Source organism: Simochromis diagramma, unplaced genomic scaffold, assembly GCF_900408965.1.
Source record: "Simochromis diagramma unplaced genomic scaffold, fSimDia1.1 OVJJ01000355.1, whole genome shotgun sequence".
In the NCBI taxonomy this organism is placed as follows: Eukaryota; Metazoa; Chordata; class Actinopteri; order Cichliformes; family Cichlidae; genus Simochromis; species Simochromis diagramma.
This window is the reverse complement of record NW_024387174.1, coordinates 750,539-769,081: the sequence shown is the minus strand read 5'-3', so window position 1 is coordinate 769,081 and position 18,543 is coordinate 750,539. Positions and strand designations below refer to the sequence as shown.

General features: G+C 41.0%; 1 protein-coding gene and 1 non-coding gene across 2 annotated transcripts in view; both read left to right on the top strand.

Annotated features, from left to right (window-relative positions):
• Positions 1–8,896: 8,896 nt before the first annotated feature.
• LOC120744893 (double-stranded RNA-specific editase B2-like) overlaps positions 8,897–18,543 on the top strand; it is a 36,677-nt gene continuing 27,030 nt past the window's right edge. The window contains exon 1 of the mRNA XM_040049486.1: positions 8,897–9,684. Within this exon, the coding sequence (XP_039905420.1) occupies positions 9,588–9,684 (97 nt within the window). The 5' untranslated portion in view covers positions 8,897–9,587. The remainder of the gene's footprint in view (positions 9,685–18,543) is intronic.
• Positions 10,396–10,477, top strand: trnal-aag. The gene has a single exon. It is a non-coding gene; the product is annotated as a tRNA-Leu (tRNA).

Below are 18,543 nucleotides of genomic sequence, written 5' to 3'. Positions count from 1 at the left end.
AATAATCAGCTATGTCTTCACTCGCTGTCCGTATTTATTTCACTCTTCTTTCTTTGAGTGTGTTGACATTTTAAAAGTATCTTTGTGTAGCAAATGCTTGACACTTTACTGTCTGGTGAGGCTCACACTGGATTTATGAAATTAAAAGTTCCTCCACAGATGTAGGAGTTAGAAATGTGCGTACCATGGCACACATCAGATGACTTCCAATGACGTTGTAGGGGCGTAGCATGGCGTCATGGTAACAATCCACTAGAATTTGTCTCACATGTCGACTCAAAGATTTATTGGCCAGATTTTGACAAACAGCTTTATAACTTAGAAATTATGACTCTTACAAATGTGCTGTGTATATATAAAGATCACATCTGACCTCTGACCTCTCCTCAAATATTGTCAGCCTTTCATAAAATGTTTGTTATATTTAAAACTATGCTTAAAATTCTACTGCTGTTGTTTGTATAGGGAACATTTAGGAAATTATACTAAACATCACATTATAGTTTGCATCCAAACATCACATTTGACCTACGAACTCGTCGCATTTCAAATCTGCCTTTTTGTCAAGTTGACTCCAAACAGTGTTATATCTTTAAAGAAAGTAGTTAGAAATATACTGTAGCATAGTATTATTTAAGCTCAAGTTATTCATGTCCAGTGTTTTATTAATCAATACCTATTGTCCATAACCTGATCCTACATAAAGTTTGTGCAGTCAAAGTGAGTGTCTGTCATGCTACACTTGTCTGGTTTTAGCTGCACTACAAACATCTTAAATTGCAATTAGAAAGAGGGGGGCCTGCCTTGGTGGATGTTTGCACTCTCAGAAAGGTTCTTGTTATTTATTCAGTATACTATACTAGTAACACTTTCAACCACTCCCTTATTTTCAAAGGAGGTTCAATGGCAGATGGATCTACGTGTTTGATTTAGCACAGATTTTATGCAGGATGCCTTTCCTGACACAACCCTCTCATTTATCCAAGGCTGAGACCAGCATTAGGAGCCCACTATAGCTTGTGATGCCCGCTGGAGGATTTCTGTCTCCTCCTGGAATCAAACCAGGGATCAGTTAAATGTATTAACCACTACACCATGGAGCCTCTGTCTATAGTCTGTTTTCAACACAAAGGGGTTGTAACACAAAGCTTATATGTTCATCGGCATCAGTTTCTGTTCATATCAACAAATATCGGTAGAAAAAAATCTGTTCTCAAGTTTCTCCCCATACAAGTAGATTCCAGTAAAATGTTTACTCAAAAACAGGCTGTTTGAAGCGACAGGTTTTCATGTTATGAGATCGTAAGATGAAAATGACACCTGAGACACATCTGGAACATATTTATTTATTTATTTATTACTTATTTATTTTTAGTATTCAGATGTATCCACGTACATGTTTCTGTTAATCATGACATCTGAGCTGAGTCTATAAAGCTCACGCAGTTTCCTCTTGCTGCCACTTGGTGCCGCCTGTGCTCTTTGCTTCCCTAAAGCAGCTAACTCATCATGAGGCATGATGGTTTTTGAAAATAGAGCATCACACAGGTGATACTTGTGTGTCAAATATGATATGATATAATATGATGTTCTGTTAGTCTGTAATGATGTTGATGTTGTGAGTTTTATACTTGTGTATACTCCCATATTTTTACTGCAACCCTTTTTACAGACCAGACACTGCAGGTGACGACGAGGCTTTAAAAATCCTCTCTTTAAGAAGCTTCGGTGACCCAGCTGTGGCTTTCTATCAGTAAATATATGAGCACCAGGAAAAATAAATAAGCTCACTTTAAAGCGTTGACCTTTATCCGTGGCTTTTCATATGAGTAGAGTCAGTTTCAGCTGTATAAACAGCAGCATGACGACTGCAGCCAATTAACCTGTTTAGCACTGCAAACATATACACTGAACCCGGGAACTCAGGCGTGTTTGGAATCACATTAGAATCTGCTAAAGCCATCTGGATCCTGGATTTGAACCCAGTCTTCATATCCTCCCCTGAGCTTGCAAAGGTTCCTCTGGTAATTATGCTTGCTGTTGTTTTTTTCTCACAATATGAAAAAACAAAGTTACTCTGTGAAAAAAATCCTTCAGTTTGGTTCTCAAAGGGCAAAAAGACCATCAGGTTTCAGAAATAAGCCAACAAAAGCTACTTTTTCCCATAAAAATATAAAAAAAAAGTAGCACTTGTTTATTGTGACTGAGGTTACAATGACTGGAACTATGCATGGGATGAGTTACCTGTATTTATTATTTGTTTAATCTTAGGAGCAGATAATAACATGGGCATAATGTTAGAGTGAGCTCAGCTCATGTAGCTTAAAGGGTGCAAAACATTCAGTATGTCAGAGTACTAAAGTTTAAAGATTTGTTAAAACTACATTTCTAAAACCAGCAAAAACTACAGAGAAACTGTTTTGTGCAGCAGCCAGTTTCAGATTTTGTTTGAGTTTTATGACGTGAACTTCAAACCTTAATGTTGGTCCTTTTATAAGCTAGTTTTTCATGTTCCCTTCACCAAATTTCAATAATAACTGCATGAGAAGAGTTTGTTCACATTTAAGTTTGTGCCAGTGTTGATTGTGTCTGTAAGTAACTAATGGACATGTGCTGATCATCTGCAGTCTTCTGCTGAGTCCTGGGATTCCTCTTGATCGATCAATTCATTCCACCTGCACTCCCCAACAGCAGCAGCTTCTCCTGGCAGTATCAGCACTACAGCAACTTCAGTCTGACCACCAGAATAAACCTGATCCAGGGACGCCCCCAGACCAGGACGAGCAGCTCCCAAAGGATCCGCTGCCAAAGTCCTCAGACCAAAAGGTGGTTTGAATGTTGGGGGTGACTGCTGTAAAGTTGAAGCATGAGTGAAGAGGACCAAACACGAAAACCCAGTTTTAAATAAAAACAATTAAAGCATTTTGGTCACAGTCCTACTTCATACACGCAGACTAGATAAAATAATCAGCTGCAAACCTAAAAATAAACTTCAGTTAAACAAACAACCACGTACCTGATTAACATACAGTTATCCGATGCTGCTGTAGCGCTGAAGCTGTACAGTAGGCCGTTAGGGAGATGTGATATGATCTCCCAGTCTGTCAGCGAGGAAACCACCAGTAAATATTTAATCAGCAATTTAGTTTGCCTTTCAAATATTCATGAAATCTAATCAACTTAATCACGGTGTGATCGTTATTTCACAGCGTAATGAAACTCCCCGCCAGTTCACTCAAGTGTGTCCAGGGTGGCTGACTTCACGCCGTCGCTCTCTAAAACAATAAAACTGACACACACACACACACACACACACACACACACACACACACACACACACACACACACACACACACACACACACACACACTCACACACACACACCTAAGGATGCAGGCACACATGCATCACATAAAAAACAATGTAGCTGACTAGGAAAGGAGAAGGGAAACCAATAAATAAAAAGATTAGCGTGAAAGGAAGCAAAAAAAGGAAAGAAGGAAGGATAGAAGTAAGAAAAGAACAAAGGAAGGCTAAAAGAAGGAAGGATATAAAAACAATGAAAGAAGGAAGAAAGGAGGTAGGGAAAGAAGGAAGAAGACAGAACTTGGGATAAATATAGAGAAGAAAAAAGGAAGGACAAAGGCAGAATGATAGATAATTGTAGTTGAGAAAAAAAGGAACAAATACAGGACAGAAGGAAGGAAAGAAGGAAGCACTGTGTTTTTCAGCTTTGCTGTTATTCTGCCCCCTGGTGGCTAAAAAGCCACATAAAGCAACTTTAAAGATTATTGGACAGTTTTTGCACAACAAAACGGAAATGAGATGATCAATATGAAAGATATATTCAACTTCACACTAAACAGACTCATAAATTATTGACACCATCAGCCATAACTCCGACTTTAAAGGAGCTGTTTCCCATTTTTAGAAATACATTTATTCCCTTTCTTGCCAGGAGTTAGTCAATAAGACTCTTGGGGGGCCGAGCTAGCTGTCCTCCCGCAGAGCTTCCAGTCTTTATGCAAAACTAAATGTGCAGCTGGGAGTTTTGCATACTGATGTGAGCGGGCTATGAGTCTGCTGTTTTATTATCCGAGTATTTTCTTTTTTCTGTTACAGCTTCTTCAGATGTTTGGTTTGGGCTTTAAGTGGTTCTCCCCTGAAGGCGAGATGACACCAGAGGCGTCAGATGGATTGAAGTACCCTTGGAGCATTAATTTTTACAAAACTTCTCAAGAGTTTATTTAATTCATCTCAAACTGATGAACTTTTCTGCAGTGTTGAGATGAAGTTGAGCACGTACCAGCAGATTTGATCCCATGTTGGTGAGGGAGAGCAGGAAGCAACATTATAAAGTGTATACACACATGCGCCTCAGAGGAGATCCTGCAGCTTTCTGCTGTGTGCAACAAAATATTATAATATGGCAAAAAATGATAACGTGTACAGCTTCTCCTCCTGCCGTTTCCCGACATCCAATCTGATAAGATGAGATAAAGTGGATGTGAGACTTTAGCGTCACGCAGACACAACAGAGAGGCTATTACTGCGTCTGATGAAAAACAGATAGATTGCACTGTATTCCAGCCTGTGGCTAAGATCCCACAGGGCAGGCAGAATGAGGTGCTCTCCAAAATGAGCTCGACATCGCCGCAAATAGGACACAGCAGCTTCCCCGTGTTCTCCTCGGGCCAAGCATTACTCTGTACATTAGATCCATCTCACCGTTCCTCTGTGGAGAGCTGCAGCAGCATGTACGGGATAAACGGAGGTGTATTGTTGTGTCACCTGGAAACATCCCGTGTTATAGAATTAGCATATTTATGCTTCACAGTCCTCAGTTTCTTTGTCTGGCTTTAACCTGGATTTAATTCTCCACAGTTTTAAACGTGCTGTTTAATTCAGTTTAAAGCTTCTTAACGTGGGATTCTTCAGTGACTGTGGTCATTGTTGGATTCTTGTTGCTTTGCATTAATTACTGTTTTATTGATACGCATGCAAACACGCACACACACACACACACACACAGTGTAAATGACTAGAAAGGGAGAGGGAATGGGGTTGAAGAAAGGAAGGAAGGAATAATTTTAAAAAGGCAGGAAGGAAGGACAAATGGAAGGAAAACTGATAGAAAGAAAAGAATAGAAAAGCAAGAATAGAAGAAATTATAGCCAGAAGTAAGTATGGTAAGAAAGGAACCAACAAAAGAAGGAATGGTACAGAGAGAGGAAGAAGGAAGGAAAATAGAAATAAAACATGAAAAGAATGACGGATGGATAGAAGTCAGGAAAAGAAGAAAGGCAGAAATAAAGGAACCTGAAGGGTATAGAGACGGATTAAGGGGAAAGAAAAGGAAGAAGCAAGACTAAAAAGGAAGGAAGGAAAGAAGAAATTTTATAGAGAAGGAAAAGGAGGAAAGTTAGGAAGACCGTAGGGAATGAATGAAGGAAAGGGAAGAAACAAGACAAAAAGGAAGAAAGGAAGAACAATAGAAGGAGAGGTAGAGAAACAAGAAAACAAAGGAAGGCAGAAAGGAAGGATTGAATATGTATTTTATTAAATGTGTAGGAAGCGCTCGTGCTGCTCATCACTATGAAACACAACAAGCAGCATTAATGAAGGATAGACTGTATCTAAACAATGGACTTAGCTTCAGGTAATGTAACAAATTACTTTCTATCACTAAAGTTTTTAAATGTTTTAAACATTTTTAAACTCTAATGAGTAACATGTAGTTACTGCTGACTGACTCCCTCGGTCTCTCCTTTTTCCTTGTTCTAGAGTCCATTGTTGTTTCCTCCAATTAGAGTCCTAGATGCTGAATTATTATTATTATTATTCTCTCTCTTTTTTTTCCTTTAGACAAACCTGCTGCATTCTGCGCTTGAGGCCTTGTTACAGTTTTCATCTTGTTTTCCACCCACCTGCCTTTTCCCTGTCTGAATACCAGGTCTCTTTAGATGAAGCGTGACAACCACTTTGCGTAACGTCAGCCTCGTGGGATCATTAGTGTGAAAATAAACTTTGTTATTTTGTTTTTTTGAGGGGGGTTTCTCTTTATTTCCAGCTCCCGTGTCAGAATGCAGAATTTATAGTCTGCATAAAGACTGGAAGCACTGACAGCTAGGCTGGTCCCCAAAGAGCGTTATATATTATCTCTTGCTAAGAAAGAGAAAATAGCGATGAAAAATGATGAATTGATAACGCTCAAGAAGATCTCACAACCATAAATTTGAATAAATCTTACATATTGATCGCCTGATTGTCTTTGGATGTGCAAATCTGGCTGATTTAACCTCTTTAAAACTGTCATGGGTGACACAGAGCATCATTAGCATCCTTTAAAGCAGAAACTTTAAAGAAATGTTATTACAGCTTTCCAGTGCATATGGGATTCATGTCACCCAAACACAAAAGATCCCAGAATGAAGTTACAACTGCAGCTTTACCACTTCCATGTCTGTCAGATGCTGCGGGCGTCACGGAGTACAAAGCATTTAAAATCATGTTCTGGGGCAAAGTCAGTAAAATTTTCCTTTGAAAAAATTCACATTTGACTGTTGACTTTATATCAGCAATGTTTTTATGTGACCACTTAAAATAAGTTGAGATTCAGTAATACTTCAAAGGAAATGCCTAAATATGGTCCCAGAGGCATTTCATGGCGTTTCTGATCCGCTGACAGTTTAAAGATGGACTGTGATTGACACTGACATCATCCATTTATTTTAACTCTGTGTTTTGAAGCCTCGGCTTTGGAGTTTGTTGCTTCAAGCCAGAAGTTACCATATTTGGATGAGAAGGTAGAGTACAAATGTATCCTTTAACAATGCCTCATTTTGGTTCGTAAGCTGTATTTTTATATGTGCTTTAAAGTCCTGAGTTTCCTTCCTGGTTAAGGGATTCCCAGGATCGTGCTTAAAGAAGCTGGATCCTGGGAACTACAGGGAAATTTTAAGCAGACATGTCAGTTTGAAAATACAGCACTCATATAGTACATAAATGTATTTGATTGTGAGTCATGTCACGCCAACTTTTCTACATACAAATGAGAGAAACCCTTCACCTCCTCTCCTGCTGAGCCACACTGATGGAAGAAACTGTACACAGTCGTATAAAAACACAGCAGTGGAGCTTCGGGAGTCAGCAAGGTGAACGCTACAGAAAATATGAATCCCAGAAGCTCGACACGTGGCGATAAACAAAGAGGAAGAACACCTCGTTATAGAGGAGGGCTGAAATGATGAAGTGTGATAGCAGCAAGAGCTAAGTGAAGGTGAGGAGCAAAGCAGAGGGGATGAGTAGATGCAGTTGTAACACAGTCAGATTATCAGTTTGAGGAAGTGATTGACAGGGATTATACAGCCATTGTTAATTGAAAGTAAGGTTGAAAGGACAGGAAATGAGAGGGGATTATGCAAATGAGACATTATGATGCAAAAGAAAGCTTCAAATGTCTTTTTAGATTCATCATCATGAATAGAAATGTATTTTTGAGCATATGTTAGTATTACGGGGGGTTTGCAGTGGTTCCCAGTCGCTTCCACTTTGTTATAATGCTGATAACAGCTGATTGTGGAACATTTAGAAGTGAGGAAATTTCATGGCTGGACTTGTTGCACAGGCGGCGTCCTATCACGGTAGCACGCTGTAATCCTCTGAGCTCCTGAGAGCGAGCCGTTCTTTCACAAATGTTAGTAGCAGCAGTCTGCATGTCCGGGTGCTTGATTTTATACACCTGAATTTGATGATTTGGACGGGAGTGTGAATACCTTTGGCAGCTTAACGTATTTGATATATCACCGATTTTCACACAGGACGCCCTTCCTGCTTAGTGTCACCTCCCGGTCTTGAACCAGAGATTGTTTCACATGTTTGAACGTGAACGTTTTAACACTTGATCCTTTTGCATTTGGGTTTAAAGTGCTCCTCTGAACCTGCTCATAAGAAATACTGACGGTGCTTTGAATTCAGCGTTGGCAGGTCTCCTCTGTCATCTTTTAGACAGCACAACATTGTAAATACACCTTGTCTCTTTGCCTTTTTTTCCCCTTTAATTAGGATACAGTTTATGCATACATGAAAATCTTTCATCCTCTGCCTCTTTCTCACTTCCATAGGGTTGGTTTTGAAGCCTGCAGACCTCAAGCAGGAGACACAAAGCAGATAAAAGTGTAGCACGACGAGAAGTTCAGTTTGTCTCCTGCTGTTTCTGAAACAACACAGCGGGAGCAGCTCGCTAACCTACATTTCAAGCTTTAATGTTTAATATGTGCGTGTGTGTATTAAGTGTTATATTGTTGCATGCATGCAGTTTGCACAACTGTCACATGTGCAGCGCAGTCCATATTTATGTGTGGCCACTGCAGAGTTCTGTGCATTGGTCGGTCTGTTTTAGGCATTTCATGTGTTCTCTAGTATTTTATAGTATGTGCTTATTATTAATTCATCATTTTTATTAATGCTATGATTTCTGGACGTTTTTGAGTAAATGTGGAGACTGATAGTTTATATAGCCAGAGATTTAACATGTTTTAGCGCTGTAACCATGGGACTAGCTCAGAAACTTATAGGGTTTTATGACTTCCTTTCCACCTACATGTAGAAGTGGTTTCATGCAATCCCCCCTTAAAAAAACCCCAATTTGTATCTAAAAGCTGGCACAGTATCAGACCTGGGTCCAGAGCTGGACCACTGACATCAGTGACCGTGGGAGGAGCTACTCCAAGAAATTCACCAGCAATCTGCAGATTTTCATCACTCTTAAATTACTTAAACAAACTGTTTTCACACTCCAGAAAATTTCAGGGGAGTCACGTCTGCATAGTTTCAAAAATTGTCCTTTTCTCATGTGAAGCACACAGCAGGAGGGAGTCTGCTTCAGCATTCGTGTAGGAGCCGTCTCGGATAGAGCATGTGGGACGCGTAAACTCAAAAGCAGCACATTGTTTGGACTAGAGGCTTCTCTACACATCGGCTCAGTCTGACATCACACAGGTTAGAGACGGGCTGATGTCCAGTGTGACCACATTCTCACGTGCACCTCAGTCAGAGGATGTGTGGAACAGTTCGGTGCAGCAGAGCAGCTCACGTGATGTTCAGTCCTCAAACAGCTGGTTTCTCTGCTCTCTTTCCACAGTCCAACGACATGCATGATAGGTTAGTTGGTGAAAATGATAACTTTGAATCCTCTGACCACATGCTTCAAATGTTCTCCATCTTTCTCAGAAACACTCATATTCCTCTGTTTTCTCCCCTAACATCAATATTCTGATGCTTATGTTTGGTTGTAGCGTTCAGACGCTAGTTCAGCGCCTCTGTATGATTTACAAAATGTGCCACTGACCACCAGCTGATGCCACCAAACTCAGTGATGCTGAATCACAGCCCTTTCTCTCCTCGTGATGTCACAACCTCAGCAGCCGCCCGCCTCCTAAAGCCGGCAGCGGGAGAGAGAAGTCAGTCACTGTGCAGGGCTTCCCGCTGCAGAGCTGCACTCTGATTCATTTGTTTCAGACCAGCAGAAGAGAAGAAGCAGCAGAAGGACAAACTAGTATAATAACAGAGGAAAAAACATCTCCTGAATGGCACCGGGGACCTGCAGCAGAAACATGGAGCGGTCAGACTGTGACCTGAAAGGAAAGTCTAAGAGGAAGAGGAGGAGGAGGTGCAAAGGCAAAGGTGAGTCGAGCAGCTGTGATTGTTGAACTTTATGTGGGAAACAGATGATGATGCAGACAGTTATTTGTGGCAGTATTCAGTGAGCTTGGGTCTTTTTTACTCCACTGATGAAATTCTTACACAGGCTTTGTTTTGCTTTGCCGTTAGAGTTGCTGCATTACATTACATCACTTACAGCGAGTGCATTTAGGAAGAGATGTTGTACAATTTACCACAGTCCACCTGCTGTATTTGTGAGTTCAAGAAGAGCATTTACAGGAAAAATAACGCTTGTTGCTTTAGTCTCTGGGTTTGGTGATGATTTCAAGTGTTTGGTTTTCTGCTAACTTGAGCTTTGATTTGGTTTTGTCCTTCGCTGCTTCTCTGTCTTTATGTGGGGATTTTCCTGCTGTCTCTGAGTTTTGAATCCTTGTTTGGGTCTTTCTTTGTTTTTGGATCCTGTTTGTGGGTCCTGGCTTGGTTTTGTTATTTTGGGGGTTATACTGAATTTTAGCTGCAAGCATAGTTTCAGAAATAGTCAGTTGTTACCACTGACAGAGACCTTTTGGGCTGTTATAAGACTTTTTTAGATATGCTAAATCCCACGTGAAGGTGTAAATAAAAACTAATTAAAAACTTCTGGACATCTGGATATTAAGAGCATGTTACAGGGATAGAGCTTTCTCGTTGAGGTTTAACCAACCAATAGATGGAAATTAAATGGAAATCACCGGTAGTGTGGCCGAGTGGTCTAAGGCGCTGGATTAAGGCTCCAGTCTCTTTGGGGGCGTGGGTTCGAATCCCACCACTGCCAGGCTTTAGTGGCTCCACATGTTCTCCTCCCAAGCTATGAATTGAGTTTTTAAAATGCTTAAACTGGTTATATACTCTGCATATTCACATGAGAGGAGTGGGCTTGGCAGCACCTAACCAATCTAAAGAAAAGAAAGAGTTTCTTCTGTCTACAGTAACTGCTCCCTATGATGGAAACTGCTTCAGTTTGTCAGCACATCAAAGTGAAATGAATTATATTGAACAGGTTTTTGTTCTGTCTTCTAGTAGCTGTAGTTCCAACCGGGTAAAAGAGACTTAAATGCAGATTAGAATCACATATAAAAAACTTTTTTTTTTTACCTGTTGGCAATCGACAATGGTAGTTTGCCCTTCATTCACTGATTTTAGTAAATTATGGCTTAACAATCTATATGATACATAAAGCGTGATTTTAAACATAAACGCTGAGCGTACCCTGCTCCCGCTGTGTGTGAATAAAGATTAAATATAAAAGTGATTTCATACCTGTTGATCTTGAATCTGTAAGAAATGACCTTCCTAGTACAGAGAACCCAGGATTGATCCTGAGGTTATCCGGATAAGATCCTGCTTCATAGCACAAACTTCTGCTGTGGCGACGCCTTAAGGTACACAGACTTTACAGGCTCTACATCAAGCTGGTCACTGGCAACCTGTTAGGAGGAATGGATTTTTGATATATCAAAAAAAAAAAAAGGCTTCGACCCTTTGCGCTGCTAAATTTAATATAGCATATTGCAAAAGCACTGCTATATTATATTTGCATTTGCTTAGAACACAACGAACCCTAGCTCCGACCCTAAGTAGGCCATGGTGACCTGGTGGATGTGAATCAGTCTTATTTTGGGATATGAAATTGAAGCACTGATGCAGACACTGGGATTGTTTCTCCCTCTGGAGCAGTTAAAAAGTCAGGGATCATCTCATCTTATTAACTGCATCAAACTTCAGCTCTAAATGATGCTAAAAATGCTCTAGTCATCCCTTATGGTCCAGTTGGTTTCTGAGTGATTAAGTCAGGTTGTGCAAACTTCATTCATCTTTATAGCACCGGAAATCGCTCATTTTTAAGCCCATGAATAAAAACTTTACGTGTTTTTATCACCATGATAATCTGCTCGAAGTGCCAATGCTAACACATATATATAGCAACAAATGCAAATAGCCTGAGCTAAAGAGTATTTATAACTGGTTATTTAACAAACTGAATTAAAAACAGATGTGTTGGATTAGATTTTATTAAGATCCGTGTGTCTGAATGACAGAACAGCGAGATGTCTGCGTGCAGGTTTAATGTTCCTGTCAGACTGATGACAAAAAGTCTTCCTGAGGTTTAGGAGCTGGTGTAAAAAGCCAAATTGGTGCAGTTGCTATTTAACCACATGACATCAGTCAGGACATTCACATATCTGCCCTGGTGATTGTTGTTTTCAGCTTTAATTATTGTCATCTTCAGTTGGTGGATGTCTGCAGAGAGTCTCAGGTGTATGCTCCCTCTCTGTCTCCGTGGTTCAGACTCTCCGGAGAACCTTTTCTGCTTGATTTGTTTGTTTGCTGTTTTTGCTCATTCATTTCTGGGCTCCTATCAGCGTTTATAGCTGTAACACAGGATGAGCCAAACCCAACTGCTGATCAAGCAACAAAAATGTGAACAATGCAATCATGGCAACGCGGTGCATCTCAGGCATGTTAATCAATTAAAGAAACCAAAGACGAGATCCTCTGCTGCTAAAAATGAAGATGTTACAAGAAGAAGGAGTTACAGGAATAGAGCTGCTGCCACGGCCGACTGCGACACCATCACCTCCGTTCATCTCCAAAAAAATAAACACTTGTGAGGAAGGACAGAGGCGATTGTGACTCAAAAGTGTCAATGAAGTTTTCAGTTTGCTCCTTTTTCCACTTTCTGTGTCTAAGAAGTCCCAACGTGCAGCCAAAAATGTTCACTTTCTGTTTACTCGTGTGCGTATAAATGTCTCATCAGGATATGAGCTCCGATAATCATAATTACAGTGGTCTGACCAACAGGTCAGCCTTTTAGGATTACACTGGCATTGTTCTGCACATGATAATCCTCGGTAAATGCTGCAGATTACTCCATGATGGCCACGGTATTAAATCCAGCAGTTATTCAAAGTGCGCAAAGCCTTTTCCACTTTCATTAATGACCCGTTGGCCTTTTTTGTGCATCAAAGCGTGCCCTCTACGAAAAATAAATGCCTCCAGAAAATCATTAGTCCCCACAAATCCCACTATTTTCGGACCACAATGCACTCAGCTAATGCTTCCACAGTATCCAACAATGAGCTGTACTTTAATGCCAGCTGTCATTTTAGAAACAGAAGGTGGGATCTTTTTCTCAAATGGCAAACGTCTCTGCTTACAATGGAGCTCTGTGAGCGCGCAGCAGGAGGGAGACTCGTGTCGTGCGACTGCTGTGCGCTCAGTAATTCAGCAGTGTTTGAGTTTCTCTGTTCTTCTGAGACTGTGAGCTTCTAGACAGCTGGATGTATAAGCAAACTGTCACTCAAACAAGTAAATGGGGAGGGGGAAAAGAGGAAGTAATCACATGGGATTACCAAGCCTTTTCTGTTTACAGTGTTACAGAAACATCAAATTTAATTTAAAAGGAAGTTGAATGTTTTTCTGAGATTTCCCGTTTTCCTTTAAGTCTTTCATAAAGTCTTTATGTGCATTAAAAGGTGAGAGAGTTCAGAAAACACTGCTGCTGAACTCTGCGGGAACATTTCCACATGACTGGCAGCAGCGGCTAGTTTGGCAGAGCCGATTCCTCCCTCACAGTTTGGTTCAAACATGAACAGCCATTACGCATCCACCCATATGTGAGGGTTCACGTCGTATTTTTCATCATCGGTTGGGTGAACACGAGGCTCCGCGCACACATTTGTCTACCTTCCAAATCATGGTGAGAGCACAGACCCGTTTCTAAAAGGTGCTGGTGACTGCATGGTAGACTGGATGTTATGTGGACTGTTGTTATGTTCTTAGTCATTCGTTTCAAATCTTACTGAATCCAACATCCATCTATCAATCCGTTATCTTCAACTTATCCAAAGCAGCAGGCTAAGGAGGATATTCCAGACGCCCTTCTCCCCAGCAGCGCTGAACAGTCCCTCGTGGCCCCCAAGGCCTGATCTCCACAGCAGGTTCTGGGCTTGCTCCAAAGTCTCCTCCCTATTGTTGTGTGCTCAAGAAACCTCAACTGGCTCCTTCCAACATAATGTAGGAGTAGTTCTTCTCTTAGCTCCCACCGGGCGTCCAAGGTCCTCAGCCTGTCAGCCTGCCTCAAAGACAGGGAAACTCATTTCAGGCACTTGAATTCACAGCTTTGCTCTTTCTGTCATTTTTTAAGATTGGATGAATGTTTGGAGCTCTCTCTTCACCACTTTAGCCGAGTATAATGCCTCCAATACTGCTGATGCACCAATCCACGGGTCCACCTCTCGCTCCACCCTCCCATTAGTCATGAATAAGACGCTTGAGCATCTCGCTTTGGGTTATTTCTCTTGCCCAACTCATAATGATGATGCTGGAGATTTTGTTCCTTTTAAATATTTTTATTTAAATGACTGTTTTAGCCTAATGAGAGTTTTTTATGGTGTGGAGTGAAGGTGGTGGAGAAGATGATCCATTTTGACAAGAAGTGAAAGCCAGGGAGGGACGCACAAGGAAAAACAATTCCAAAATAAAACAGGGAGATATGATAAACACAAGGAGAAGACGGAGGGAGGGAAAGGCTGGAGACACACAAAACATTAAGAATCAAAACAGGAATAAAAACCCAATAAATCCCAAAAAAAAACCAGGACCATGAAATTTATAAACCGGTGGGTTTCATATCGATGACATCTGTTTTTATTACACAGATCAATAGTCACACATGACACTGAGTACTGCACCGTATTGTAGACCCCTAAATAAAGTCCTGAATCTGCAAATGAGCACAGCCCCGTGGAGCAGCACTCGCAGCTTATTCACCTTTTTCTGTCCCCATAATTAAGGCACTCAGCTGTCACCTATATTCCTCCACAGGGAGGAGGTTATTTTGAGATATTTTACAGCAGTTTCGGGAGATCAAGCGAGGCAAAGTAAAAGTCAGAGAAGAGAAATAATGGGAAGCACAATTATGTCAAAAGATGCGCAAAAAGCTCAGAAACAGAGAGACAACAAAACCAGCAGGGTAGTTTTCAGATGCATCGGAGTTCACCTTGAAATAAAAACATCAGTGAGTTGATTAAAGAGGAAAAAAAAATCAAGAACATGTCAAGAACTTTCTAGATGCAAAGCCGCTTCATTTCAGCTCGTTTATTACAGCACGCTGCGAGGACCCTCTGAGCGCAGACTGCAATGAAATTACTTTGTTAATCTGGATTTGTATCTGTTTTTTGTCTGGATACAGATGAACTTTTTGGGGGCATTTCAGTAAAAATAAACTGCCATTTGGCTGTAAAAAAAAAAATCCCCTTCTGTTGCCTTTTCAGTCAAATTAACAAACTGTCATTTGTTGGCTGCAAAGTCTCGTTGGAGAAATGATTTGATTGTCCTGCTTTTAGCGAGGATTATGATTCTCCGACATGCGACAAACAGCTGCTGTCTGCTACGGCTCTGTGTCATGACGTGGCGTGTGTTTGGCTATATTTGTATATTGGATGCATTTTGGATAAGTGAGCTCCATCGTGCAGTCAAACTTAGTGGGGCATGTCAGTGCGCAATTTCACTGATGGATTCTTCAATCGCCACACTTCTCTGGGGCTTGGGCTTTGTGAAACCATTAGCAATATGGTTTGTGCGCCCATTTAACTTAATTGCAGGGATGCTCAGCGGGTAAAGTGTGGCCATAACTCTGCGAGCGTTAGGGGTCCCATCTTCTCTGCAGCTTGGAAGGACAGTGCCGCAGCTGAGTTTTGATCCCCAGTGGGGCTGAAGCAGTGACAGAATAAGATAATCACTGATATTTTTATTGCAAAATCCAGAATTCTTATTTTTAAATTGCACTTTTAATAGTAGATTATAAAATAAAAATGGCAAATGTGATTAACTTCAGGCTGACAGTGCTGCAAAAAAGTATTTGCCCCCTTCTGGTTTTCTTACGTGTTTTTTTTTGTCACACCTGCTTGGTGCAAATGATCAGACAAATGTTCTTATTTGACAACAATAACCCGAGTAAAAACAAAATGCAATGAGATGAGATGCAGCGAGAATTCCAGGGATTTAAGTAAAGGTTGTTGAGTTCTGGCAGGTAAGTGAAGATTAATCCTTTCCTTAGAGGAGCAAACCAGCCTGAGACAGCAGGTGAGTACTAAACACAAGAGGAGGTCTTCAGCCAACCGAACACGAGACCGCAAGGCAGGAAAAAGGCAACGTTAGGAAGCACACAAGCACGACTGAGCCCGATCACCACAACAATCTGGCAGAGAGTGGCTGCTCGAGCGGGTGCTCAAGTACTGGCAGGTCATGAGCAAATCAGAAACATGTGTGTTGGCTGAAGAGCAGGAAACTGAGAGACCCTGACAGTCGGTGGAGTCCAAGAACAGAGGCTTGGACTCTAGACTGAGGCAAAGTGGAAGTCACAAAATGTGAAATTCTGTTCGAAAAACATGGATGCCACTGTTTTTGGAATTAAGAGGAGAGGGAGCATTTGGCTTGTTATCAGCTGGCATTGGAGGTCATTAGTACTTATGGAACTGGCAGCTTGCACATCTGGAAAGGCACCATCAGCGTTGAAAGGTGTATGCAGGTTTTACATCAGAATATGCTCCCATCCAAACGACACATGTTTTAGGCTTTGCATCAACAAAACTATGCTAAACCAGCTGAAAACATTTGGTGCAGCGTGAAACAAACAGAACAAACAGGACCCCTGAGCAGCTGGGTTCAATCGCATTCTGCCTTCATTTAGATTTTACACAGAGTCCCAACTTTGTTACAATTTGATTTGTATAGACACAGAAATGTAGGCTGAGACAACATGCCAGTTTGATAGAATTTAGGATCATATTTTAAGGGAACAAGAACAATAACATAGTTGCTACAAAAAGTTTGTGTATGTATTAAAGACGTGCTTCAGGGGAAGACAAAGATTTTAGATGCTTATAGAATAAAACTTTAGGCTCTCCTGTTATCTGTGCACAGTGATCAGAGACATCTACAAGGAATGGTGATGATATTTTCCAGAGATCTGATTGGTCAGTAGGCGGTGATTTCTTACCTGATCTTTAATCTAGAGCACAACAACACTGCTCCAGAGATTATATCTGCAGCATAAGTAACCATGGCGATGTAAGTATGACATAGCAAGAAATAAACCGTCTCCATAACAGCGAACACCCAGGGTTAACCCCGAAATCACCTGGATAATCCTGCTTTGTAGTACAGACCTGTGGCTGAGTTAAAGCAGCCGGACTTACCCTGTGCAATGACCCCAGAGAGGACTCAAACACAGGACCAGGCAGTCAGAGGAAAAGCACTAAATCCTACTCTTTAATCCAGGCTAATGTCAAAAAGTCAAAAGGGCCAAAAATCTGACATAAACATCGCAAGGAATGTGACTGGGACTAACAGGATGCAAAAAATACACAGAGAGAAAACGGAAACACGAGGAAAACGGTGGAAAACTCGACTGTAATGAGAATGAGACAGTCTGATGGGGAATAACGGGGAGCATCAGCTGATTGACAGCAGGTGAGGATGTCTAACTACAGTGCAAAACAAGCAGGGTTAAGTCAGGACCTAAACCGGCCCCAGTTAAGACCAAATGTGGCCCAAAGATAAAGACGCCCTGCACACTTTAGCCAGATGGTTTATAAAAAAAAGTCTAATCTACAGAAAAAAATGATATATTTCTTTCTTACACTGACAGCAACATTAGATTTAACCCACTCATTTCTCTGACTACACTTGGGCCTCGATAAACTAACAAAACAATTAAGCGATTCTCCAACTGTGAGCCAGCAAACACGGCTCACAGTGAGAGATAAGCACCGCCTAATCATTCAAACTGATGAAGTGACAGCGAGTCAGCAGGCGAGGGCATTAAAAGCTGAAGCGAGGCCCATTGGAAGCAGGCAACAGGCTGCCATAGATTACTGCTGCCACTGTTATTGTCTCTCGTTTGAGTTTCATTGCACATCACCGTATGTTTCAGGCAATAATTTCATCACTCGTTTCCAAATAATGATCATCAGCTTGTTGATTTGAAAGCAGACGTTTGTTCCCTGAGTGCGATGAGATGAGACGACGTACTGAACTAAATTTAGGCCGGAGAGAAGCTTTGCAGCCTGTTCTCGCTGCGTGGGGAAGAAAATGGTATCTGACATGGATCTGTGGTGAAATCGCAAACACTTAGCTGCAATGTTTTAATTAGACAAAATGGAAAAATGGGTTTGAAAGCCAGCACAATACATTTGGAAAAATGCAGTCAGCTTGCTGCTATTTATTAAACTTTAGATAAAGATTTTAAACTGTCTTTGTGCTTTCTGCTCTTCTTGACTGCCTCAATATCATCAGTGAAAATATGCAGAAAGGGTCCAAAAGCATTTTATCTGGATTTTGTAGATGTGTTTATCATTTTTAATGGAGATTTGACGCTTGGTGTACTCACCAGGACTTCTTAAATTCGAGTGAGAAGGATGAGATCAAGAACCAGTCAGAAAATTCCCAAACCAAAGAACTGTGAGGTACTGGACTGACACACACACACATATACCTTCAGACACCAAGTGACTTTTTGCACAATACTCAGTGTTTTGCACATTTCTGTTGCACTGTTGTGTCTGGTGTTGCACTCTCTTTGTTTTGATTTTTTGCAATTTTTGCACACTTGCACTTTATCTAGTCCTGTGTTGATTGTTTGTTATATGTCATATGTAGCACCACGGTCTTGGAGGAACGTTGTGTTGTTTCACTGTGTGCTGTACCGCTGCACATGGTTGGAATGATAATAAAGCCACTTGACTTGACTAATGAAGCTAACACAGAGCAGTCTGGATACAACTGTAACTGTGTGTGTTTAATTCTTTTAGGGGGTAAAAGTAAAGACATTACTTT